This window comes from Vipera berus (assembly GCF_964194415.1).
Source record: "Vipera berus genome assembly, chromosome: W".
NCBI classification, from domain to species: Eukaryota; Metazoa; Chordata; class Lepidosauria; order Squamata; family Viperidae; genus Vipera; species Vipera berus.
The window spans coordinates 60,522,439-60,549,177 of NC_138210.1; the positions used below are offsets into that span (position 1 = coordinate 60,522,439).

Consider the following 26,739-nt stretch of genomic DNA (forward strand, 5'->3'; position numbering starts at 1 on the left):
AGCAATTAAAATTAAGAAAGTTTGTTTGAAGTAAGAGAAAAGAATAGAAATGTTTCAGTTTTTCAGAAACTGTAGTTCAAAATTACTAATATTTGCTTAGGAAAAGAAAATTGAGTTCTTCAAAAATTATTTTCAACACTTTGACAGCAACTTTCTCTGTCTCTTCTGTGTCCAGGTTGGCCTGAAGTCTTTTTCCAGTCTTTAGCAGAATTAAGATAAAGCCAGAGGGAAATAAATAATAGGCAAAGGTAGAAAAGCCATGAATGAGAAACATGCTTAACATGTAACAGTAATCAATCCAGTGAATTTAAGAATTCTGCACTAAGACTTTCTCCTCCTGCAATGATGGGATTTTGCCATCAAGATTTCAGCATTCACCCACACTTGTCCTTTTTTCTCACCCAAAACAAACCAAATCAGGGATGTTTTAATCTGCAATTTACTCTCACACAGATTCAATATTCAGAAACCTAGATTCTGATGCAGCTTCCCAAAGATTCTTTGAAGAATCTCTGGAGGCATTTTAAATGTCAGTTGACAATATGGAGATGGCACAAATCTGCGGAGCTAGCCTCATTTCACCATAGGACAGGTTGTAAACATTTTGCTTCCTTGAAAGCACTTGTGGAAACCTTAGTTTTTGTCAATCTTACCCTGATTAGCACTGAGGACAACAAATAGTAAGTTTGTTTGATCTGGAAGAATTGCCCTGTATTGGGCGTAATGACTGTCAGGGCAAATTAGGGGTGAGGTGGGGAGAGTTCTTGGAATTTACCGGTGGAAAGATTGAACGACCTGTCGCTGTTCAGATTGACGTTTCCTGACACCAGTCTTGGGCTTGCACTCTCCGACCTTTTAGCCAATCAGAGGCAACGAAGCTCAGAGAGTTCACCAAGTACGGTACGCCCACAGCTGATGCAACTCTGGTGCAATTCATCGCATCTCCGCCTGGCTGAGCGTGTTCCGCTGTCTGCGTTGATAAAATAGTCCTCAAATCTCATTTTGTCTCTACAGATGTCTAGTCCGCGTGGGCGGCACAGAAATGAATCGCAAAGCTGAGGTTATGATCTCAGCCGGGTTGGATTGTTAGACTCTCTGACTCTGGTGAAAGAGCGTGAGACACAATCGGGGATTTCCACTGTGTAGTAGCAATCAGAAAAAGCGATATGTTTAATGTATGGTTAATTGCTACATTTATGGGGATCAGGAAAGAGGAGTGTAACACTGTGAGCCATAGAAAATTCACAGTGGGCGTTTAAAACTTATCAGTTATTTGATGTGTTATATAAGATTTTGCCCAGTGGTATGTAGCTTTTGTTAGCATTATTTAACTTTCTTTGAAAGATCATCAAGATACAGATCAAAGGCTAACAATTAACAGCTGAAACGGGAAAGGAATAACTATAACAGGAATAATTAGGAAGGTAAAGAGTTGGGGGGGCGGACTCCAGACTTACCGTTTTGTTTGTACTGGAGGATCTCTGGCAGCCTCTTGTTTATTTAACTGTGCAGAATACACGTTTTCCCCTGATAAGGGTTGCCAGAAAAACATGCCAAATAAAAGGAACAATATTTGAAGACTTACGGAAATAAAGGTCGCTGTGTGATGTTTGGGCTGAGGCAAGTCTTATCACTGTGGCAAATAAATCTTCCTGTTAGGAAAAATAAAATGTTCAGCCTGAAATAACTTTTTTTCTTTTTTGAGGCTGGATTCAGGTATTCTCTCAGGGTAAAAATTTGGGGATTCCAAAGTGAAGGGATTTTATTATGCTTACGCTTGATATTAGTAATATTGATAGTAGTGATACTTTGTAATCATTAGAAACACACACTCAAACTAAAAATTTCTTGTTCTGATTTTATATATATACATATATACATATATGTGTGTGTGTGTGTGTAAATTGTTTGGATTGCTAACAAAGAATTAAAGGGAGGCTGACTACAGCCTGTGGATGGCCTTGGGTTAGGCTGAAACAGGAAATAAGATTTGCCCCATGTTTGGGGTCTAGCAAGGTGTGTGTGTGTGTGTATGTATATATATATACACGTTAAGTGTTTGTTAAGTATTTTAGAATACCTTGCTAGGCCCCAAACACGGGACAAATCTTATTTCCTGTTTCAGCCTAACCCAAGGCCATCCACAGGCTGTAGTCACAACAGTGACAGCTCATATTTGTGTAAATTTTTTGGGTTGCTAACAAAGAATTAAAGGGAGACTAATATGGCCATTTCAAACTCATTTGTTCTCATCAGTTAGCCATACCCTTCTGAGATTTTATATATATATACTGTATATGCAAACAGCTTTCTTTGTAGGTGATTCATATTGGGAAATTAGTTATATGAAAGCAAATGTTTCATGCTATAGGTACAGGTGATTGCTTACATGAAAAGACCACGGTAAGGGGAGGGGGAAAAGGAGTTACAGATGGAGCCTGGGTTGTTGTATACGAGTCATCATCTTGGAATTATTTTTTGGTGCTATCTTATGCCTGGTACAAAGACCTGATCTTTTTGTTCTGGAAAGGTATAAAAGGTGGAAGACATCTTTCCTGGTTGTTGTCTTCATCTGTCTACCAGCCACAAAGAGAGATGGGGTTACCCAACTCTTTTGATCAAAATAAAAGTTGTTTGCTTGCTGAAACCTCGGCTCAGGAGTTTCTTTGGCTCTTTTAAATTCCTGAGTAATGCTGGGATAATTGTGAGGCTAAGTGGAAAACCTTACAAAAGAAACAATACTGTGAGCAGGCTGAGGACATGTTTGGCAAAACTGATGCTGCAACGATTCCTCATTTACAAAATGGCTGGTTATAATATATGACTGTATATAATGCTCACATTTAGCAGAAAATACTTTCCTACTATCCTTGCTTACTTTTGTTTTTTTTTCTAGGCCAGCCTCCCCACTCTCCCCAGCATTAAGCAACAGCTGCCTGTCACATTTATGAGGACAATCTGGGGCCTAAACGCATTTCTGGAAATACGAGCACTCAGGGGTGGGGATGACAACAGTATGCTTGCAGCATGATAGTTTCCTGTTTTTCTGATTAAAGCACTACAAATGTAAATGAAAGGTGTCATTTTAAGCTACATGTGTGGCATGAGTCTGAGTTAATCACACACCCCCAGCAAATTACTGGGTTATAATACACACACAGTATCCAATCTGAAGTAACTTGATTTATACATCTATGCAATAATAAATGGAAATAATAAAACCTTGATGCTCAGGTTGTTGGGGAGTAAGGACAATCCAAAATCATGTTATATTTTATAATTAACAAAATAAGTTTCATATAGCAACAGAGCTTTTTGACGTCTCCTTCTATTTCTCTAATTCTTCTTTGATATTAAAGAATCAAACTGAATCCAATCCAATCAGAACAGAGCTGGAAGGGACCTCGGAGGTCTTCTAGTGTCCAAACCCCTGTTCAAGCAGGAGATCCTATACCATTTCAGACAAGTAACTGTCCAGTCTCTTCTTAAAAAGCTCCAGTGATGAAGTACCCACAATTTTTGAGGGCAAGTTGTTCCACTGGTTAATTGTCCTCATCGTTAGAAAATTTCTCCTTAATTCCAGGTTGCTTCACTCCTTGATTAGTTTCTCTCCATTATTTCTTGTCCTGCCCTCTGGTACTTTGGAAAATAATTTGACCCCTCCTGTTTGTGGCAACCTCTCAAATACTGGAATACTGCTATCATGTCGCGCCCTAGTCCTTCTTTCCTCTAGACTAGCCAAATCCAAATCCTGTAACTATTCTTCATATGTTTCAGTCTTCCAACCTTTAATCATCATGGTTGCTCTTCTTTGCACTTTTTCCAAAGTCTCAACATCTTTTTTGTAATGTGATCAAAACTGGATGCACTATTCCAGGTATGGCCTTACTAAGGCTTTATAAAGAGGTACAAATACTTCACACGATTTTGATTCTATGCCTCTATTTATACAACCAAGTATTGTATTAGCTCTTTTGGCGGCTGCTGCACATTGCTGGCTCATAAAATTTTGGTGGCTTCATTTAGTCCCCATGGAAACACAAACTCAGGAGTCTACAGTTAGTCTTAAGACTTACTGGACCAACGGGCCTGCCTCTGCTTATATTTTAAAATATACAGAAGGTCCTGTCCAAATAAATACTACAGGCTTTGGGTAGTGGTGGACAAGAGGACGATCTTTCTAGCATACTAGGAATTCTATAAGAAAATAGTTTGGAAATCAGTTCGTATCAAAGACACAAGGTACCAGTTAAGGGCAGCCTAACTTTTTAATGACTCTTGAAAGTATCAGCTAAATGTTGATTCCCGGCATTTTTTTTAAAAAAAACACAATTGCCGCCTTAACGGCATTGGAAAAAAAATACTAAAAGGGCTTCCTTTCCCCGCCGCCTCCGAAGCATGCGCATTAGTGAAAGCAGTATCCATCAGGAAAGTGTGCAGGCGGAAGGATACGCGAAGACTCTGCGCTGAGGCAGAGGGATATATACGGAGGCTCCACCCCGTTGTGACTCATTCTGCTCCTGTCACAAATTTAGGATTTGAGTTTTAGAGCGCCGGTGAGGCACGCGAGATCGAGGACATGGCTTTCTAGGGCGGCGTGGATCCCGAAGGAAAACTAGCGTGTATTGCACGCTGCAACAGAACAAGCAAGATGGAGTAAGTAAAATGTTGGGATGCTGTCTCTTTCCATTCACCTTTTCCCGGCCCACTCTCGGAAAAAAGGGGTGGGGGTCGCTTAGGATGGCAGAAAGACTCTTGCAACCCTGCGGGGGTGGGTGGGGATGGGGATAACCGAAGGAAAAGTAACGAAGCGGAGGCGACACGTTCAGGATGGTGAGATTTTCCAGATCTCTGTACAGATGCGGAGTAGCAACGCTATGTTTCCTCTCCTCCCTAAGCCCCCCCCCGCTCCTCCTCCGTTTCCTAGCATGCTAAAACCTGTTTGTCTGCCCGCCCCTCTTTCCATCGGGGAGTACAGTAAGACATTCTGCTCTCTGGGGAAGGAAGCAGATGCGGCTTGCGTAACCCCACTGAGAGAAGCCGGGCCGCCAGCGGAGCCTTTGTGTGACCGCAGGGCTGTCACTGCCTCTTCCCGCAAACATGCGTGTCTACACCTGCCACTACGCCCTCGCATCTTCAGAGGTCTTGGACCAAACTTCCATAAAGGTTATGCTGGCTGAGTATTATGGGAGTTGAAATCCAACACGTGGGTGGGAGGGTTCCAATTGTTAGAAGTGTGGTGCTTGCAGTACTGATGCAGGGAGCAAAGCTCATTGTCCCTGTTGCATGCTTTCCCTGGTATTTTGAAGAGTCCGACGCCCTTAATTTGGCTAACGTTTTGCTGGGCCTAGTTGTAATTAGATACCTATTACAACATGCAGTCCTTGACTTATGACTTCATTTAGTGACCGTTCAAAGTTACAATGACACTGAAAAAAGTTACTTATGACTGATTCTCACACTTATCACCGCTGCAGCATCCCCATGGTCATATGATCAAACTTCCAGCAACTGACATATATTTAAGATGGTTGCAGTGTCCTGGGGTCATGTGATTGCCATCTATGACCTTCCCAGCTGACAACAGACGTCAATGGGGAAAGCCAGATTTGCTTAATAGCCACGTGATTCACTCAGCTGCACTGTTTCACTTAACTGTGGTAAAAATCATAACATGGGGTGTGACTCTCTTAACAACTGCAACAGAAAGTTTGGGCCTAATTGTGGTCATAAATCAAGGACTACCTGCAGAGGGTATTGTCTCAGCCTAGTTATGTATCTGTAATTGGCCTGTCAACAGAGGCCTGTTCTACAGATCTTTTCACACAAGTTGATTGCAGCACAGAACAAAGTGCTAAGATTTTTGCTACAGGTAAAACAGAGCCTTGGTGGAGCAGTGGGCTAATGCCTCCTTAAGTAACACCAGCTGCCTGCAATTAGTGCAGGTTCGAGTCCCACCAGGCTCAAGGTTGACTCAGCCTTCCATCCTTCCGAGGTAGGTAAAATGAGGACCCAGATTCTTGGGGGCAATAAGCTGACTTTGTAATAATGCCGCTGGGGGGGGGCAAAAGCCCTAATAAGCAGGCATATACATAGAATGAAGGCCATTGCTAAGCACATTGATTTGTGCTTTAGATTGTAAGCCGCCCTGAGTCTTCGGAGAAGGGCGGGATATAAATGGGATTTTTTAAAAAAATCCTGTCTGATCTGTTCTGCAAATAAAAATAAATCTCGGCTAGTGATTTGATTGAGAAAATATTTCTATCGCTTTCCAGGTCTCCTTTTACCACCACCACCACCACCACTATCCTTGCCTGCAGGAGCAGAGCCACGTCTTGCCTGCTACGTACAAATCCTGCACTAAACCTGAGTGATCACCAATACAATGTCTCTGCTGGCAGCACTGACCCTGGACCTGGACCTGACCATGATCCCAGCTAGCACCATGTCCTGTAGGCCAGAGCTGCTCAAGCACCGGCTGCCCCATGCCGGTCACAGTGAGCTGCTACCCGGACCTGTGGATCAGGGCTTTGTCCTCGGCATGGAGCGCCCAGTGCTAACAGGTGACCAGTTGGAGTGAGAATAGAATAAATCCTGGAATTTGAGAAAATTTACATGTATAAAAGGCAAGGAATATTCTCTTTAGGGACAGAAGATTAATACTAGTTTGCTAGGCTATTTTAATATAGTTGAGTGCTAACATTGTGAAAGGTCCCTCATAGTGTTGGGATGATAGTAAAGACTTAAAGATGAATCCATTTAGTTATCTGAGGCCTAATGCATGGTCAATTGATAGCTTTTTTTCAATCTGGAACCAAGGGTAAGGATACAAATTCAGATGATTAGGAGACGGCAGGAAAGAGTAGGCATCTTGAATTTTTTTGCTCTTATCTAGGAGATGTATAAATTTTTGCAGCCCGAATTTGACAGTTAAGCAAGGGAAAAAAATAGGGCTTTTAATAGTTTTTCAATATTCCTTAGCTTCTTTCCCCATCACCACTACTTTGGCTTCTGTTTACCCCATATTATAATTTCATTGTTCCTATACTAATTCAGATAACACATTTCTCTGAAATATTCCATACATACTGTAACAAGCTGTTTTTCTGGTATGTTTCTGAAAATGCACATGAACATCCAAGTTTACTTTCTTGTTTTAAGTTGTGGTTTTATCTGGTTTTGCTTTGCTACTCCCTAGGCGATGGCTTCTCAGACTGGATGACGGAACGCACAGACCTGGCCACGCTCCTGAGTGTGTCAGGGGAGTCCTCGCCACTCTCACTGCCCTCTCCTCCTGCTCCGGACCTGGAGGCCATGGCCTCACTGCTCAAAAAAGAGTTGGAGCAGATGGAGGATTATTTCTTGGAGGAAACTCTCTCACCTGATCAGGTAGCACCCAGCACCCCTCCCTCTGATGGGAATTTTCACTTTCCTTTTGGTGATGGCTTCCATTCACTGGACCACCACCACCACCACCACAGTACACCTGCACCCTTGCAAACCTTGGATTCAAGTTGCTTAGAATTGTTGGAGCTCTATGGTGGGGAAACGCCTGCTGAGCTCCCCCTGCAGGGCAATGAATTATGTGCCTCAGTACAGCAATCACTTGTGATAACGCCTAAAGGGGATCGACGCCAAAAGAAGAGAGATCAGAACAAGACAGCAGCCCTGCGGTACCGTCAGCGTAAACGAGCCGAACACGAAGCATTGGGGGACGAGTGCCAGGCCTTGGAGGCACGCAATCGTGATCTGCGAGAGAAAGCAGAATCTATTGAGAGAGAGATCCAGTACGTCAAGGACCTGCTCATTGAAGTATACAAGGCACGCAGTCAGCGCTTGCGTACCACCCCCTAGTGGCAAGGAGTCCTCCCTCTACCCTCGTGAAATGAAAAATTCATGTGGGGGAGAGCGATGGAACAGTGTATATAGAACAGAACAAGCATGTTAGAAATTATGTTTGGGAAATGTTGGCACTTTAGTAGCCTGCATTACCCTTTGGGGTAGGAGATAGTGTGTAATGCAAGACGGATGCAGAGATGTAGAGAAAAGGAATGATGTAGGAAGGAGAGAGTGAATCTAGTTTGAAAGAAATTGGTACTGCTGTTGTAGGAAAGAACTAAGATTAGCCTGTTTGTGGCGACTACCAGGATTATCAGGGAAAGCTGTATTGGGATGGTGTCCTTCCCCCCCTCCCCCCCCCCCAACCTAGACAACAGTCCTGAAGCTGTGTAATAGCTTTTTTATGTAGACTTTATAGAATTTAAGCTACCTGTACCTAACTATGCACTAATAAACACTTATTTTAAACACTTGATCTGAGTCAAATTTACAGATGTCCCAGGAAGATGTCTCAAACCACATAAACAGGAATTTAAAAATATCAAGGTTTATTTATACACTATCACCAACTTAAGTTTCATACCTGATCAAAGAAATTCATTCAGCTGGGAAACAACAGTTGCCATTTTACTCTCTATCCCAAACTTAACACACATCAGTTATGTTCAGTACCATGACCTCATGCCCAAAAACTTCAATTAGAAAAACTTTATTATTAGTAGAAATCATCATATTTTTCCAGTAACAGTTGATTTTGGATCTGCTGCTGCATCCGATAAAGTTCAGCTACCTGTATTAAGAGAAAGGTGGCTGAATATTTGTACATAAAAATTGTAGGATGGTCTCTTGTCCTAAAGTTGTAGTTTGCTTACCTGCTTATTTCTCTCTCTCTCTCTCTCTCTCTCTCTCTCTCTCTCTCACACACACACACACTTCTATTTTACCATGAACCCCACCCCATGCCAATTTTTTCATTTAGAGAATTGAACAATGTGGGTAATCTGAAGCTCAATCCAAAAGGATGGGAATGTTGTCCATGCCCACATTTGCCTCTTTTAGCACTTTCAGCAAAACACTATTAAAAAACACAAAAAAACAGCCCTAGACTTCAAAAATTACTTAGTCTGTCTTCTCATGATTACAGGTAATAATACAAAAGGACATGAATCCAACTTTGCATATACTGAAAACAATTCTTGGCTGATTCATTTATACTAATTGAATTTATATATAGATATCTTGCCATCTTTACCTGAGAACTGCTAGTGGCTTCCTCTGGTTTCTTATCATCTCGGGTGCGCTGGAATCTGGGAAAACGTAAGGAGATGCCCTTTTCTTCATCCACCTGCATGGAATAATAAATTATCCTTGAAGTTTCATAAAGCCTCCTTCAAAAGGGTGTTTTTTGGGCAGTGAAGAGAAATGGTTAATTACTATGTCCCTTCCCTGTAATTTCTTTTGTTAGCAAAGATAGATCTTTAAAAATCCAATTACTATTTAATCCATTCACAAGGCTATAACTTCTGGGGGCAACTTTGGTCTCTCTCTCTCTCTCTCTCTCTCTCTCTCTCTCTCTCTCTCTCTCTCTCTCTCTCTCTCACACACACACACACACACACACTATACTGAAGCAACCATATTCAAATATAAAAATTTATTAAGGCATTGGCGATAATAGTATTTATTGTTTCAACTTTGCAAAACCTTATTTATCTATGGCACAGACTGAAATATTATAATGTAATACATAGCCTGTAAATTTACATACTTTGGCATGTGTAACAGCAGAGGTGAGATGCTTATATGAGATCAGAAACACTCATTGATCATTTTCGAGGCACGCACTATATGATTTGTTAGAGGAGAAAAACCAGCACTACCAAAATGACTTCACTAGTTTCTGAAACAATGAGATCTGAAGTCTCTTGGAAAGGCTTTGAGTTTATGAGTTGTGCAAAGGGCTTCAAATCCACCAGATCTTACCAAATCCTTGAACATGCTTCTAGCATTAATAAAGTTACATTAGGTTAAGAGCAAATTCTAAAGTTATTTCCCCATTACAGGTGGTCCTTAATTAATGATCATTCAGTGACCAAAGTTGTGATAGAGCTGAACAAGCGGCACTTATGACTTGTCACTGAAGTACTGGCCATTGCAGCATCTTCAGTCATGTGATTGCAACCTGCATGCTTGGTGCCGACTTGCGATTATGACGTTGCAGTGTGCTACAGTCTCATGATCATCATTTGTGGCCTTTGCAGGCTTCCTACAAGCAAAATCAATAGGGAAGCTGGCAGGAGGTTGAAAATATATATCTTTGCTTAATTGGGGGGGGGGGGATTTGCTTAATGATGGCAACCAGGAAGTGCTGGAATGGACATTGCTAAGTGACATCACATGATGTCGCGTTTTATGACTGCACCACTTAGTGCCCAATCTCAATTCCCATTGTAAACCGTTATTTAGTGTTTTATTTTTTTTCTACCCAGTCATTTTCTACCCTACAGCATTTGGAAATGTAGTATTTCAAATTGAGTATCAAAAACATACATAATTATGGTAATTTTACACATTCAAACCATCAAATAAAATTTAAACTTTGAGATTACAGCCTGATCACCCACAATACAGTTCTCCTTCATTTCCTTCCAGTATAGATTAGTGAACAGTTGTTACTTATATTTAAATATATGCATTACAAGTTAAACATTTGTACCTTTTATATAAAAGTAAACTAAATTGTTCCAGTAATTAGGGCCTATACAAATTATAACAGTAACAGACATTTCTAATTTTAAAATGTCATTTCAACAGCTGAAGATGTTAGAAATTTTCCTTAGAAAATGCTGAAAATGTGTTGAAATTGCTACAGAATACTGAACTAATACTGCCAGAGAACTGTGATCTCAAAATATTTCCTAGTAATGATAGCCAATTAACAGTTTATACAGTATTTACAGTAAGTACAAATTAAGTCCTTGCTATAAATACATAGATGCCTTCCAATGTCACCCATCACTCACCAAACCTGATGCTGCTCTGTGGATGGGAGAAATGGATAAATCAGCACACTTCACTTCCCAAACATGCTGGGCTTCCAACCAGTGATCAGGTTCAGCTGTTCCACCCCAACGATAGTATGGTCGTGGCTGTGGAATCACGTAGTCCTGTAATGCAGACTATGGTGAGTAGTAAGAATATGTGACCCTCTTGAAACATTCTACCTCACATATAGCATACTTTTTGACACAGAACCTGAAATACAGCCCAAATCCTCTGAACATCTTGTATGATAGGCCATTTCCAGTTCAAAATGGGCTATTTCAAACCCAGTATTGAGCTTTTTGTTTTGCAGTCCTACCTTGAGTGAGCTATGGAGTTTCTCTAAGTCCTCATCCGAGAATCCAGTGCCAATCTGAGAAGGGATAAAGGGTAAGTGGCAATTAGATACAAATAACTAAATGTCTATCATTTGTCTTGAGGGACAAGGAAACATAGTATGGAAAATATAAAAGCTACCAATTTTATACTTCAGTTATTATTTACTGTGTGTTTCCTTTGTAGTACTGGTAGTTTTCCCCTTCTTTATCCCAGTAAGATAAACTGTCATTACAGCAATCTCATTTTATAGATTCTAATTAGAATGGGCAGGGCCATTTTGGTCTAGTGGTAAAAAACACTAGGCTAAAAACTAGGACACCATGCATTCTAATCCTGCCTTAGCCACAAAACCAGCTGAGTAATTTTGACACTCTTGCTCAGCCCTAGGAAAAAAGGCAACAGCAAATCACTTTTCAAAAACAATATTGTAGGTTTGGAAGGATCTTGGAAATCTTCCATTACAGCCCCCTCCCTCCCCACACCCAATGCAGGAATTTTCAGACCACCCTGGACAAATGGCTGTTCTTTTTTTCCCCCTGAAAATCTCCAGTGACTGAGCACTAAATGTTGCCAAGAAAACTGCAAAGACTTGTCATTGAGTCAAGACTGACTCAAAGGTACACACAATCCTCTTCCACAATTAAGGTCAGGGCAACTGATGCTATTCAGTACCAAAAGTTTATAACCTGTAAATCAATAATCAAAATCTCCTAAAAGTGCTAGTCTAAAATTCTTACTTTGCAGATGCTCTGGAACTCTTCACTTTCCTCATCATAACATGCTAGAAGGAAACCTCCATACGTGCCTGCACGTTTGCCCTTGCCCAAGTAGGCACCAATCACCACCAGGTCAAGGGTGTCACCAACACCTTCCAGATAATCTTTTTTAAGCTGGTATGGGAAACAGGTATTAATGGAGTAAGTCAACTGCTGAACAGGGACAGAACCAACATCTAGACAGGTTTTTCTAGTACTGGAAGGCAAATGTTAAGTAGGGGAAAATAATTTGGAATAAAACTTTTATTATTTGCATTCCTTATTCCTGACCATTCTGGGCTCTTTTATTCAAACTGAGAAACAAGTAAAATGGCAAATAAAATACCACCCATCCTTGAACAAGAACATGGGCAATTTGGGGAAGGGGTCACAAACTCCAATCCTGCCACAAATCAGCACAGTTAAGCAATTGTATCACATAGTATTTAAGGCTAAGTAAGCATTCAGTTCTTACCTTCAGCCAATTGTGTGACCTCTTTGCAATTTCATATGTGGCATCCACTTCCAGTGTTTTCACCATTAACCCTTCACATGAATCTGAGGAAGGCAAAACAATTTATTATCTTCTGTAGCATGTTATTATCCAATTTTACTATTCTAAAAAGCTTAGGGTTGAAATAAACAAATGATTCACTTTTTTATTCTCACAGCTGCACTGACCCTAGCTTGTCCATTTCTGAAAGAGATGGGCAATAAATCAAAAACAAACAAATCCATAGAGGTACAAAGTTAAGATGGTAAACATCATTCTTCTAAATGTTAAAGACTCTGCAATATTGATTTTCATTTGATGCTCAACAGAAGGTTGAGTTTTATGAGAATAATACTAAAAGAAACATATGTATCAGCTACACAATACCTTTGATAGAGCGTTCCAGGAATTCTGCTATCTCATCAACATTACTAGTGTCCATGGAAGTGGCAAAAAGGAATTGGCCTTCAACCTCAGTGAAAGAATTATGCAGTAAGGTCCGGCGCTGAGACAGAGGTTTCTGGACTAAAGACTAAAATGCAGATAATTATATATTTAAAAAGAAGGTACCAAGCAGGGACTTCAAGAGAGTAAGGAAAATACAGAGGTAATTACAAAAAGAATTGATGATGCAGAAAGACAGAATAAGAGGCAAGTTTACTATAAAGCATCAACCATTCATTTCTAGAGAAAAACATTTGTTATACTTACCGTTCCATTAAGGTAGAGCATGTCGAATGCATATATACAAACTTGCACTCGGATTTCTGCAGCATCCACATCCTAAAGAACAATGCCACCATAAGGGAAAAGGAAGGATAGATATTTATACCACAGAATACTAATTAAAACATTTCTGGTCTAATTTTATTTGCATGATTTTTACATTTTAATAGCTGTTAGAAGAAAAATATTTCTTCTCTATAGTATTTTATTTTCAAAAATTAGACTTCCCAATATATGGTATCTTTCATCTCTCCTCCCCCCATTATCTAAAAAGTAATACGTTTCACTCTAGTTATGATATGCCCTAAAGAAAGGATTATAGATTGTGTTGATTAACACATTCTAGAACCATCCAGTGATGTTTTACCTTGCGCTTGCGAGTGGTCAATACTTGGAATGGAAGGATCTGTTTTGCAACAGGGTCCCAGGCCACTGCCTCTGCATCCAAAATGCATGATTTCACAGTGCTGTTTTTCACCTGCACAAGAATATAAGTTTAATACAACTGAATTTCTGCATGCTGTAAATTCTCGATCCTGTACCATTCTTTAAAGCATTCCTCCTGCAGGAGACCCACTGACTACTGAAATTGCTCTTGTACCAGCAAAATCATCTCCATGTTGCTCTCTTCTTGTTACATTTCTAAAAGCAATCGCACCTTGGGAACACGGGTGACAATATCAGGGTACTTTGTTGTGTTGTTCTCTTGGTTTCGGCTATAAATATGTACTTCTCCATTCTCTAGAATGTGGATCTGTATGGAAAGAGTTAACACTGAACAACAAATGGAAAGGAGAATAGAAGTTTCTCTTCTTTGTTCACACCAAACATTGTTACCTGTGCCCGCTCCCCATCATATTTGTATTCACAAGTGAAAGCTGCTTCTTCAAAACGCTTTAATACCTCCCCAATTCCTTTGGTTGGGTGAGCCAGCATGGGCTTCAGGGGAATCCCTGTTGGAGAAAATACACAAAGCTGGGATTTGCAGTAACTGAATGTCTGACTCATTGCACAGTAAAATCTAAGAGGACAGATAAGAGAAAGGTAGCAAACATGAAATGATTAAGGAGAAGAAAGTAATTATAAGTATGTTGTAGAATACTGACTTTTTATTAAATCATTTTATTGACAATCTGTACTTTAAAGTGCAAACCACCGAAAGGAATAGAATCTGTTTTCTTTTTAAGATGAAAATGCATAGTTTTTGAAAAGCTATAGCAAACGCTTTTGGAGAAGTGCTAGTTCTGTTTAAGGAATAGATTCCTGATTTATCAAGTGCCCCTCTCCCACTAAAATAATTTAAAAATACCTGGAGTGATCTTGCAATACTGAGGCAAGCTCTCCACACCATGCTCCAAAAGGACAGGTACAATGATGTCATAATTTGGTAGTTCACTGAAAACAAATAAATTAAAATTGCAGAGATCTGTGACTAGATTTTGGCTAGCTAAAAATATAAATAATCTAATGTTTGTAGTGGTTTTTGATTGTTCACAGTCCTAGGCTATTAATTCACAAATGATTCAAGCTAATACTATTCCTTTAATATTCTATAAGGCTCCATTGGGGCTTTTTTTTGGCACTTTCCTGCCTTTTTTAAAAAGTTCTAGACAGCTCAGTGAGAACGTAAATCATTACAGGGGGGAAAAATCTGACAGCATTCCAGCTATGTCAGGTACAGCAACTGGATCCAGACATGAAAAGTTCATGTTGACTACTTTATTGTGTGCTACTTAATCTCCCAGACTGCTTGCCTTCCCTTGGGAACAAACAGATAAGGTTCCATGGAACCTAGGAAGGGTTAAACTTAAGTCACTTGCGGCTGCATAAGGACATAAGGCTAGTTCTCCACTTGATCTCTCCTATTACCTGGCTGGGTGTTTCCCAGCAATTATACAATCAAAACAAAAAGACAAAAGGAAAATTTATACATAAGTATGTATTGACTGAATTAGACAGAAAACTACTTAGGAAGAGCACGTGTGAATAAGTGAGAGAAAGTGAAAACATAATTGCTCAGCTTTCCTTTTTTATCTATTCACAAATTTTTCTTTACTAGTTAAAAAACAAGAATGACATGATTGAAGCCAGATACACAGTAGCATTTAGTACTGTCTGGGACTTTACCTATTGCAGTTTATGAAAACTGATAGGGGCAATGGAAAGACATTATGACTAATTTATTAATACAAATAATATTCACCAGAAGGCCTGCTTAACTATCAAGGCCCTTTCATCCAGCCAAGCTTTGCGTGCATCTGCAGATTTGCCCTTTGCAGCATCCAAAACATCTGGCGGAAATTCTAGAAGGGGAAGAATATATGCATACTAACTTACATATTAACGATTGGATTCCTTTAGTTAAGATGTGCACATTTTGTATGCTTACTGTGAAAGTACAGAATACTTCACTGGGACTGACCATTAATTCAAAGAAATAATGCAATAGTGACTGGGAACTCTGTTGCTATGTGGAGTGGTTGTTACGCACAATGTCACATGACTATGCTGACTTATGATGTCAATTCCATTTGAAGTCTTTAAGTGAATCACCACAGGTCATTAAGCAGAATGTCATGTCACTCTGACTTGCTGCCTATTTCCCCACTGACTTTGCTTGTCAGAAGTTAGCTGTGAAAGTTACAACAACCATCACTTCACTGAAGGATGCTGTGACAATTGTAATGTCCGCCGGTTCCCAAGCACCTGAATTGTAATCATATGACTGAGGACCAATCACAGGTTTTTATTTATAGCACTTTCATTAATTCAAATGGCCAGTGAATGAGTGGTTGGTAAGTGAGGATTACTTATATACTAAATGCCATGGATTTTTAGAAATAAGAGTACTATTTGATTTTTTTTAAAAGAGAGACTGAATATGCTCCCCATGCCCCTAAAATCATGTTGCAAGGTACTGCTACATTTGTTAATGACTAATTGTATTTTTTGTTCTCTGACTGAAATCTTCAAATTCTGAATTATTTAACAATAATAAAAATAGCTTATACCTTTTAATTAACTCTGATTCAATAGAGAATACAAACTTCCTGTCCTATGGATGACACCAGCTTCCTAGATGGTTCTAAATATATTCAACTCTTTTGCACTAAAATGCCAATCGGGTATTCCTATGTATTGGACAGAACTCCTTAAATTTCCCTTCAGTCAGCATTAGTGCTATTTCCCATTTGCAAACCAAACTCACTTTGTCCTGGGGGAGTGAGTGATGCTGCCTGGGCAAGAGCCGAGAGGACAGACTGCTCCGCTAGCCCAATCCGTAACTTTCCTTCTAGGGACCTGCAATGCACAAAAAACTTTATTACAATACTGAAGAAGTTATATTGATGGCTGAAGGAGACTTTATATATGTGTCACTTTGTGTTTGATGGAAGCAAGAACACTGAGAAATAGAATACTAAGAGTTTGCCACTAAACAAAAGTAATGTAGAAGAAATAATGATTGTAATAGAGTTTAGGAAATCAATGGAGATAATGCAAACTAAATATCAAGACACATCATTTTAGGAATATAATGTGGGTATATTGAAGTGGGACAAGGAGAACAATTGTGCTACAAGGATAACTGCACTTACCGAGCCACATAACGAGCCTCTGAATGGCGACATGCAACAAACAAAGATTTGATAATGTCAATTTTCTTGTTCATAGACTGAGGAAAAAAGAAACAGAAATAAATTTTCAAATGTATAGGGGGTATAGAAAAGGAGGAAGGATAACTAGGGATAGTAACTTTTAGAAAATTGCATTCCATATAATGAGAGCAACCTCACAAAAAAGGCTCTTCCCATACATACAGGAAGAGACAGGGCATTTCAGAAAATAGTTTTACAACCAACCTACTTTTTTGGCAGATAAGCATAAGGGTTGAAAATAAATTTTTCTGGATGATGCTTTCAGAAACTCTATCTTCCTCCAAGCTAGTATTCTATTAGACTGTTTTCAGAAATTATAACATCAAATATTTGTGCCAGATAAACATTAAAGTTAATATAATATATGACATTTAATCAATTGAACCCTTGCTATATCACCTAATAAATCAATACAGTCAGCTCTGTTCCAGAACTGTTAATCTCCTTTCACTCATTACTTACAGAGCTTCCTGCCATATGACCAATTGCTTGGAGTTTGCCAAAGACAGCAGCAGCACCAAGTTTGGGTGGAGCAAACACAGTTCCTTGTGTTGTGCGACTGTTTTCAGCAACTAAACCTAAATCTCCCTTCTCTGCTGCCTCTGCCTTGATTTGGTCCAATTGGCGACCTAGAGAGAAGACGAGACCATATAATCATGTTTTTTTAAAATAAAAATAAAAAAAACCCTGAGACTAATTTATTATTAATTCTTAGTAAAAAGGTAAAGGTAAAAGTTCCCCTGCACATGCGTGCTATTCGTTTCTTAGTACCTTCATCTTTTCAGATAAGATTCAAAATGTTCAACTTTATTACAAGAGCGTACTAGTGTTTGTTCTATTGGCAGCTATTGCCTAATGTTACTTCTCCTAGGAAGATTATAAATGGACAGACTCACCTGTGGCCTGGGCCAGAGCTTTCATGAGGATGGTTTTGCCAATGCCTAATTCTAGGCCCTCATATGCTGGACCTAACCGATTGAGACAGAGGTAGACACAGGGAAGCAGGTCTTGTGGAGATAGGACAATTGCAGAACGAAAGAGATTGCTTAGGGTCTCTATAATTTTCAACCTAGAAAGAAAGAGATGTATGATTTTTGAAGACAAGACTGAATGCTACAACTATCCTTATTCTGTAATATGTAGCAAGGCATCTTACCGGGCAGATTCTTCCTCAATAAATTCAAAAGTACGAGCCACAGCCATGTATGGTATCCTATCAAAAGAATTAGCATAACAGCGACATTTAAAACTGTGAAACTGAAATGCATCATCCAGAAGTAGTAGAACAAAGTGAACTTTCTTCTCTTTGCATATATTATATCTCCTGAATTTGCTAAAAAATAGCAGTAAGTGAAAAAGAATGCCAAAATCTTAAAAAGGACCTCCTCTGTCTCAAAAATCAGTACTAAATTCTATCTATTTTGTTCAATTGGACTTGCATATTGTGATAAGCTATGATTTTTAAAAAATATTATGACTGTTAAATAAGGCATGATTTGGTGGGCTCACATATATAATGCTAAGCCATAACAACTAATAATGCTGATCAATAAACTCTTGTGATTTAGAAAAAATAGTAGCTTGATTATAATAATTTTATTCTAAACAAAAGCCAGTTTATATTAAATAACTGTGAGATGATAACTATGGCTGGAAGACGAGATACACTGTTCACAGGTCTTAAATAACAATCTTGGTTTAGGACATGAGATAGTTAATACAGTAATTTAACATGATTCTATAATGAAGCTTACAACAAGACTGACTAACATGAAAACAGATAGGAAATGTCCATTGGTACTTGAATAATAGGAGATAAATTTTTAAAAGAAGCAATGGCACTCACTTTTGGCCAGGGCCCCAGCAAGCATCACGAACAGGATGATAAGTGCTCTTTGTAGGATTGTATTCTGCAGGCTCAAGTGTAACTGATGGCTTGAGTAAACTGTAAAAGCAGGGGCAGAAAATACACAGTATGTAGTTATCCTACACAAAATGACCAATTGACATTTTTTAAGATTTAGGAGCCATAGTGGCGCAGTGGTTAGAATGCAGTATTGCAGGCTACCTCTGCCCATAGCCAGGAGTTTGATCTTGACTGGCTCAGGGTTGATTCAGCCTTCGGAAATTGGTAAAACGAGAATCCAGACTGATAAATTTTCATACTTTCTTAAGGCCTGGAGATTCATTGCAACATTTTTTACAAATTGGTATTAAGGCTAATCTAAGTAGGAGCCAAATGTTTTCAAATGAAATACATTTTATAAAATCAAATCAGTAAACCTGCTAGCCACTGACATGAAAAGAAGATGATTACAGTAAGACAATCATCCCCACACCAGTAAAATCAGGCAGAAAAAATATTTTAAATACACATTCAAACAAATGTTTAATCTTTAAATATTCCATCTGACAAGTCCCATCATCCAATTTCTTAATTCTAACTTTAGCCCCTTTTTTGCCAAATCAGTATGCCCTGCTGGACCAAAAAGTCTTCCTGTAGTCTTGTAGGTACAAGAGATAAATCCAGTAAAATGTTTTTGTGGGAAGGTTTGGCCTGTTTGTATTCATTGGAAATCTTTTTTCTTTCTCTCTTAATTTCTCTTTATTATTTTTTGTCTCTCAAATTCTCATAGTTCTGACAGCTCTATAATCCATTTTGTCAAATCTTTTTTCTTGTCCTCAGACTTATTTTGCAATCTTGACGTATAGGTTATCTTTTCCATGTCCAATATTTCCTGCAAGTTTTTCTCCGCCTGGGTTAAGTCATAATTCCTTCCATTGTTGAGTTCCATCTTTAAATCTCTTTCCTCTGGTTTATATTCACTTGTCTGCTTTATCTGATCTCTCTCTATTTTTTATTTTCTGAGAGTTGTTTTGTGGAAAGGTTAAATTGAAGATGTGTTTATTTATATTTTCAAAGTTGTTTTTAATTTCCTCGTGGTTTGAAATCATTGTCGTTTGAATTAGTTGCAACATAGCATACATTTCCTCCTGGAAGATATTTGTTTTTTCTTGATATGTTCTTTCTGCAGGTATCTGATGTTCCATGATAGCCAAAAATCAAAATTTTCCTTTCACTGCAAATAGCTTTAGAGTCACAATTCTAGAATTATTTATAATCCAGGAAGGTCAATTTTTTCCCCTAAGGTTTATAGTTCTTGCCTTATAAATAGCCCAAAATATTTTCCTTTTGTTGCAGCTGTTCTCTGTTTAGTTAAGATATTGAAGATCACAAAAACAAGTTATCTTTTACTGGGCTTTCTGTCAATTCTTGTATTAGAGCAGTGGTGTCAAACTCAATTTCATTGAGGGCTGCATCAGCATTGCGGTTACCCTTGAGGGGCCGGGTGGGTGTGGCCAGGGTGGGCGTGGCCTAATGGTTGGGCATGGCTGGAGTGTGTGTGACCTACTGGGTGGGCATGGCCAGCTCTACATTCGTGTCAATGGTGCCTATGGGGGCCTGGGCAGGAGTGGGACAAATCTGAGGGTCTCTGGCAGAAGGAGATGGGACTGGGGCAAGTGCCGAGGCATGGTCCACTGGAGGAGCCTCACTGTTCCTCTCAGGCCATGCGGGGAGGGGGAGAGGCTGGACAGTGATGCGGAGGTCAAATGCCCAGCCTAGCCCTCAAGCACCCGCAGCACTAAGCCCACCCCCACTTCCCCAAGGGGGTGTCCAGCTGCTGTGCTTGCTCTCCTTAGCCAGGTTGCTCATGATGGGTATGAGGGCAACGTCAAGAGAAGGCCCACTTCCTCTCCATGTGAGGAGACCTGGCTTTGTTTCCAAAGCTTCCTTAGCAATAGGATGGGAGACCACCCAGGTTACGCCAGGAGGAAGGGGCAAGGGGATGGTGAAAGGGCAGCAGGGAAGGACTAAAGCAGGACTTCCCTCAGACCCTCCCTCTCCTTCCTTCCTAAGAACAGAGTGATGGGAAAAGATTTGAGATGAGGGAGGGAGAAAAACAGGCAAGAAATGCAGCTGGGGAAGTGTCATCCTTCATGAGGAATGAAGAAATGTACCATCGCCTGGAAGTGGCCAGCACATGACCCTCTCCTCACAGTGCCGAGAGGCTGAGCCGGGTGGCACAAATCTGAAGAGAAGCACAACGCTGCCCAGCCCCTAGCCTGCCCGAAGTAGGCAGGGCCATGTGCTGGCCACTTCCAGGCGATGGTGCATTTCTTCATTCCTCACAAAGGGCGATATCTCCCTAGCGTGCACCCAGGGGGCGGGGCCGATGCGGCAGGGGCCAGTCCCTCAGTTTCCAGATGGCCTTGTGGAGCTAAGACTGAATGTATTTCAGCATAGATGACCACCACAAAATTGGCTCCTGGCCGGCCTGGGCCAGAGCCAAGGCAGCAGGGGCCGTTCCCTCACTGTTTCCAGGATGGCTTCGCGGGCCACATGAAACCACTTCGCAGGCCGGATCTGGCCCCCAGGCCTTGTGTTTGACATGTCTGTATTAGAGCAACTACAGTTGTATATTTTCATCCACCACTAGATGTCAGCCCCAGTTCGTTTTTTCAGTTTTCAAAACAAACATTTACTTTCTTCTGTTTTCATCAATAATCTTTTGAAAGGAAAATCTTAACAAATTCCACCAATTTCAAACTTATCCAGATTTAAGTCTTATATTCATTTCATTTCAATATATTTCTGTCCCCCATAAAAGTTTAATTCCTTCCTTCTGTGGGAGGGTGGGGCAAGAGTCCCCCTCCTTCTCACTTTTGGAGGATTGTTGCTTCTTGGGTTTTTTTCCCCAGGAAATCAAATATCAAGTAGAAGAAAGAGAATTGGTATTCTTACCCAGTTCCAAACATGCTGTTTATGATCAAGCTTAATTTAGTTCTTTTTGGCTTTGGCTGCTTGTAGCTTGGGCTAGACTCTGGAGTGAAGCTAGCCTTTCTTCTGCTGGTTTCTGGAGGGCTTTCCCTGAACAACCAGATCGACTAGTCTCTCTGCAGTCGGCAGGGCTTCCCTCCCTTGTTGCCTGTCCGGGGCGACTTTAGGGTCCCCAACAGAAAAGAATCGGCCATAGAGTGAGGAGCCCCGCAATCCCTCGGCTACTTGTGCTACTGCGCAAAACTGGAAGCCAAAAATCTACGCACTCTTATTTTGTAGGAAGTTACACTCGATTCAGTTATAGTCTTATTTTCATTTTATCATCTTCTACACTAGAAATTGAGTTTCTGCAATATAAAATCTCTTTATCTGACTATTTAGATACAGACGTTTCTCCACTATAGATATTCTACACATGGAGGATGTCAACCAAAGGCAAGTGTGCTCTTCCCTATCTGCTTTGAAGAGTTAAAAACTTCTCCAACTTTCCTTCCTCTGTCACTTTGCACCACTCAATATTCAAGAGCATCTGCATCTATTACTGTATTCTTAAGAAATGTAAAGTAATATAATTCCCACATATCCTATTCACAGGTTTCTGAACAATAAGGATTGTCATCCTTTCAGATAAATGTAGTATAATTAGAATGACTCAGTGCTCTATCTTTAGCTGAATACAGAATCCAATGAAGCTAGAGCATTACTGGGAATCTAAACAATGCACAAATAATCAGGTTATATGAGAATGCTTGGAGCAAAAACTTCACAAGTTTTATTTTCATATTTTTTGATCAGTTTTGTTTATGTTTAGAGCTACCAGCTCTAAGCAATAAAAACACAGTCGAAAATGTCTTTAGATTACTGTAATTATATTCATAAATAATAAATATTTATCATTTTCATAGTACTTATTTATGGATAAAACATTTTATACTTTGTTCCCTCTTTGTAACATTATCACTCACATTGGTTTTCCTTGAAATAATTTTCTGATTTGGTAAGAATTGTTAAATCCTTTCTGGACAAAAGGCATGAAGTACTGTGATCTTCTGCTTACTTACCTTATCCTTTGGAATACTAATGTAGTCCCAAGATAAATATGAAACAGAGCCTTCTTTGAATCACTTACTTGTCAGTGATGCTGTTGGACTCATCATTATTAACATTATTAAGACACTTTGGTACTGCCATGTTTTCTGATACTACAGTTGTTTGCTTCTTTTCTATTTTCACAGAACTTTTCTTGGGAGCTGAAAGTAAAAATACAACACAAAGGCACTCCAGTAATTCTTGACTTAAGACCATTATTTTACCAACTATTTGAAACTATCACGATGTTTAAAAGTGACTTGTGATCAATCCTCACATTTACAATTTTTGCAGTATCCTGTTATAATGTAATTGCTATCTGCAACTTTCCCAGCCAGCTTTCAGCAAGCAGACAATGGGGAAACCGGCTGGGAAGGCTGCAAACTACAGTCATGTGATATATTGCTTAATGAATGCAACAAGAAAGGTCATATCAAGACTTCCGGTTTGCCATCGTGGCTATGGACGCTGGAAGGTGAGCCCTGTCTTCCGCATTGAAAGTTGCTCTGTAGGGGTGACGAGCAAGGAGGGGACCCCTGCTTGATCCAGGGCAGCCCTCCAAACCGGCAGAAGAAAGACCGGCCATAGAAATATGGTTCGTCACTAAGCTGCTGACAGCCGAAGTCAAACTTACCATCTGGCACTTCTAAAGCAATGCAGATGAAACTGGGCAAGATCTGATCTTCTCTTTAAGTATTTTCTTTTCCTGTAAAAGCTGCCCAAAGTATTTTTTCCCCTGTGAGGAGAGAGGGAAGGGAATTTCTACCCCACCCTCTAAGAACAGCGGCAACTGACTACCCAGGGAAGTTAAAGCACTATAAGAAAAAATTTAATCTAATTGGATTTATATGTTTCTGAAATTTGGGACCAAAAGTTTTCTTATTTTTACTGAACACTTTTGTTTTTATCTACAAAAAAGAAATAAAACTGGAAAAAGGATTATAAAAATTTTGGACTTAAAAAGCTTTAAACGGCATTGGTGACATCTTGTGGCGAAGTATTACAACTGTATTATTACAACTTGTTATTGCCTAAAAGAGACTTGGCTTGAAGCCCAGACCTCAGATAAAACTCTTTCGACCTTGATAGATACCACCTTTGAGAAATTCAGTTGTAAAGAGAATTTCTGAGTGGCATAATTGGCCTGTTTGAACTATGAATGTAAACATTTACTGACTTTCAGAGCTATACGTGGGGAATTGCTTTCCTATTTCTTTATATGAGAAACATTTGTTATTACATGAGATGATGGAATACCTTGGAGTATAAAATCTTACTTGACAAACAACTTCTACTACAAAGACCACCTATAATACGTGAAGTAGAGGTCCCATACCTCGTTATAAAATCATTTTTAATGTCTGATTTTAAAATCTTCAACTTAATACACTATTAAGAGAATATGGATGAAGACCAGGAAAAGATCCTTTCCATGTTGAAAGCAATACATGAAACCATTCTTTCAGCATGTGACAAAATAAGATGTAACATAAAAGAACAAGATGCCAGCTTAGATATACAAACCCCTAATGATAATCTTGGTTATTTCACTGCTCTTACTCCAATGCAGAAACGGTGGTACATCTAAAACATACCAAAAAAACTAGAAATGGACTTGCTGGATGGCTTAGAGGAATCTGAGATTTCTTTTTCCTTTGCATTTCTGTCTGTTTTATGCTGCACCAATTTTGCATTTTCACTTTTCGCTTCTTCCACATCAATGGGTTTCTCATTAGTTTTATCTTTAGAATCTATATATAAAGCAGAAACCAAATGTTGAACATCATCTGTAGAAAACGTAACTATGTTTTAAAGCCTAACCCATTTCAACTCAAATTTGCTTTGACTTGCTTTTTGATACCCAAGATAGCTGCAGACAACTTCTGTGAAAAAAACATTTAGAGAACAATATTTTGAACTTGAAAAGCCTACAGAACATCGGAAGACAGGGCAAATTCATATAAGCATTGACAAACATGACTGGACTCTACACTATATTATTTTTTTGTCAAAAAATATATTGCAAACGAAAAATTAAAAATTAAGCTTAATCTCTAACTGGGTAAACTATATTAACACAGAAGTAATTCAGAAAAATTTTACTTCTAAAAAACAACAACAAAGTTATATCCAGTATTTTAGACCATTTTCCTACTGTCTTGTCTGATAGCCACTTTCATTCCAGAAGACTCAATAGCAAGTCATTGAGTTATTCCAGTCCCCTTTTGATTCCCTCATATTAACCATTGTGTTCTAATAAACAGACAATAAGGGGCTCACCATCTCTATCAAGGTCTTCCTTCCATCGTTTGGTACTGCGGCTTTCATGGAAATTATAACTGTTGTCATCTTCCTGTGGTTTACGTTTAGAGAGTTGCTTGCGGGCTAAAGGTAAAAGTAAATTTTATTTGCAGTTAAACTGGCACTACTTTTCCCAACGATTAGGAAACTTTTACTTCACTTAAAGCAAATAAGAGATCATAGACTTGATATGCTGTATTTAATTAATATCAAAAGTCCTGCCTATGTAATTTCTTGATCAAAAGGATGTCTTAACTTGAGCAGAAAAGATTTACAAAAGTGGTAAGATACAGATCAAGAAAGTAGTTAAATGATAAAGGATATCTACCACACAAAACCTCGTTATTCTAGATCAGGCATGTCAAAATGCTGGCCCACGGGCTGGATGCATCATACTGAAACCACCCCCACCCCACTGTCGGCAATGGGGAAAAGGTCACTGATATGTTGCGTGACATCATGTGATGTCGCAAGTTTGACATGCCTGTTCTAGATGGACAGTGTGAATTTCTTCTGCTTTTCTGATCTTCCTCAAAGTTTTGCTTTCTAGAACTCAATGCACATGTTTCTAAGTAGCAAAAACAGGAAGTTGGAAGAAGCAGGGAAGTAGGCCTCAATTCTGGATTGGGCTTTGTGTAAAAATGTTGAGAGCTTAATTTAAAAAGTGAGCAAGGCAATGTTATCCTATATTATTCAAAGGTTATTTGGGGTACTTAAGGAAGGAAATGATGCCTAATGTCTCTGCTAGTAGTTTCTGGGGACTACAGAAGAAGTACTAGCAGATATTACTAAATAGTAGATTTTATCAGTGCAGGGTACAATTAACATTCAAATGATAAGGACAACTTTCCACATTTCTAAAAATTCAAAGAACATTTCTCCATTATACTTAATAGATTAATTGCTGATTGAGGACTGGGATTTTGGAAGTTTCTATGAATCAATATAATTATGATTTTCTGAGAGTGAGTTATATTTTCATAGGCAACCTCCGTTGTAGACTACGTGTTAGAATAGTTTCAAGAAAGCTAAGACTTCAATCTGCTTTCTTATGCCAGAGCTATCACAATGAAGCTGGTGAGGCTGCGTAGCACTGCTTGTTGACATTTCTAATACACCACGCTTGATGAAATGAGGGGTCTATAATAAATGTCAGGCATTAAAAATAACCCTCTATCAAAATCAAATTGAGCCTAACTGATTTGATGGGGTCAGTCATTAAGGTTCCATTCTCATCCAGCTTTCTGCAACTTGGATGGACCTAAGATTCCTCAAAAACATGAAAAGTTGTAGAAAGCTGTCTACTGTAAAACCAGAACTATAAGTTCAAGACTTCCTAATTCTATTAGGGCTGCATAATAGTCTTTTAAATAACAATGTTAGAATTAAAGTACCTATAGAGCAAAGATATTGAAATGGTTTCTTGTACACAAACTTTTCTGAGTTGGATGATCAAGAGGGTGAACTTACCAGTTTTGCGCCTTGGGATACTGAAAGATGTGGTTGAATTGGTGGTAGTTGGGCTGGTACTTGGAGAGATGCTCTCTTCAGAGGTCTTTTGCTCAGAAACACAGTCAGGGCTCTAAAAAGAGATAATTACTAACTGACAAAGTATTGACAGAAAAAATAACCACAGACAATCATACATCTTGGATTGAA

At 39.2% G+C, this 26,739-nt stretch overlaps 2 protein-coding genes across 4 annotated transcripts in view; one reads left to right on the plus strand and one right to left on the minus strand.

Moving 5' to 3' along the window:
• The first annotated feature begins 4,532 nt into the window (after window positions 1-4,532).
• LOC308676521 (cyclic AMP-dependent transcription factor ATF-5-like) lies at window positions 4,533-8,223 on the plus strand. The gene is made up of 3 exons (XM_081342362.1): window positions 4,533-4,656; window positions 6,276-6,563; window positions 7,199-8,223. Exons 2-3 carry the CDS (start codon window positions 6,386-6,388, stop codon window positions 7,852-7,854), a joined length of 834 nt encoding a protein of 277 aa, XP_081198488.1. The 5' UTR covers window positions 4,533-4,656; window positions 6,276-6,385; the 3' UTR covers window positions 7,855-8,223.
• A 147-nt stretch (window positions 8,224-8,370) lies between these two features.
• The window catches only part of LOC308676520 (DNA ligase 1-like), a 33,185-nt gene continuing 14,816 nt past the window's right edge, over window positions 8,371-26,739 (minus strand). The window contains exons 5-27 of one of the 3 annotated variants that reach the window (XM_081342359.1): window positions 26,551-26,662; window positions 25,060-25,164; window positions 24,375-24,530; window positions 22,820-22,940; window positions 18,697-18,795; window positions 18,007-18,063; window positions 17,747-17,919; window positions 17,313-17,479; window positions 16,791-16,867; window positions 16,403-16,494; window positions 15,398-15,497; window positions 14,504-14,589; window positions 14,032-14,147; window positions 13,853-13,948; window positions 13,562-13,672; window positions 13,180-13,251; window positions 12,856-13,000; window positions 12,451-12,533; window positions 11,958-12,110; window positions 11,201-11,254; window positions 10,863-11,006; window positions 9,092-9,184; window positions 8,371-8,629 (exon numbers count right to left, since the gene is read on the minus strand). In XM_081342359.1, coding sequence (XP_081198485.1) covers window positions 8,555-8,629; window positions 9,092-9,184; window positions 10,863-11,006; window positions 11,201-11,254; window positions 11,958-12,110; window positions 12,451-12,533; window positions 12,856-13,000; window positions 13,180-13,251; window positions 13,562-13,672; window positions 13,853-13,948; window positions 14,032-14,147; window positions 14,504-14,589; window positions 15,398-15,497; window positions 16,403-16,494; window positions 16,791-16,867; window positions 17,313-17,479; window positions 17,747-17,919; window positions 18,007-18,063; window positions 18,697-18,795; window positions 22,820-22,940; window positions 24,375-24,530; window positions 25,060-25,164; window positions 26,551-26,662 — 2,487 coding nt within the window. In that variant the 3' untranslated portion in view covers window positions 8,371-8,554. Of the gene's footprint in view, window positions 8,630-9,091; window positions 9,185-10,862; window positions 11,007-11,200; window positions 11,255-11,957; window positions 12,111-12,161; window positions 12,193-12,450; window positions 12,534-12,855; window positions 13,001-13,179; window positions 13,252-13,561; window positions 13,673-13,852; window positions 13,949-14,031; window positions 14,148-14,503; window positions 14,590-15,397; window positions 15,498-16,402; window positions 16,495-16,790; window positions 16,868-17,312; window positions 17,480-17,746; window positions 17,920-18,006; window positions 18,064-18,696; window positions 18,796-22,819; window positions 22,941-24,374; window positions 24,531-25,059; window positions 25,165-26,550; window positions 26,663-26,739 lie in introns of those variants that run through there. The other 2 variants (XM_081342360.1, XM_081342361.1) reach the window with 2 other exon arrangements.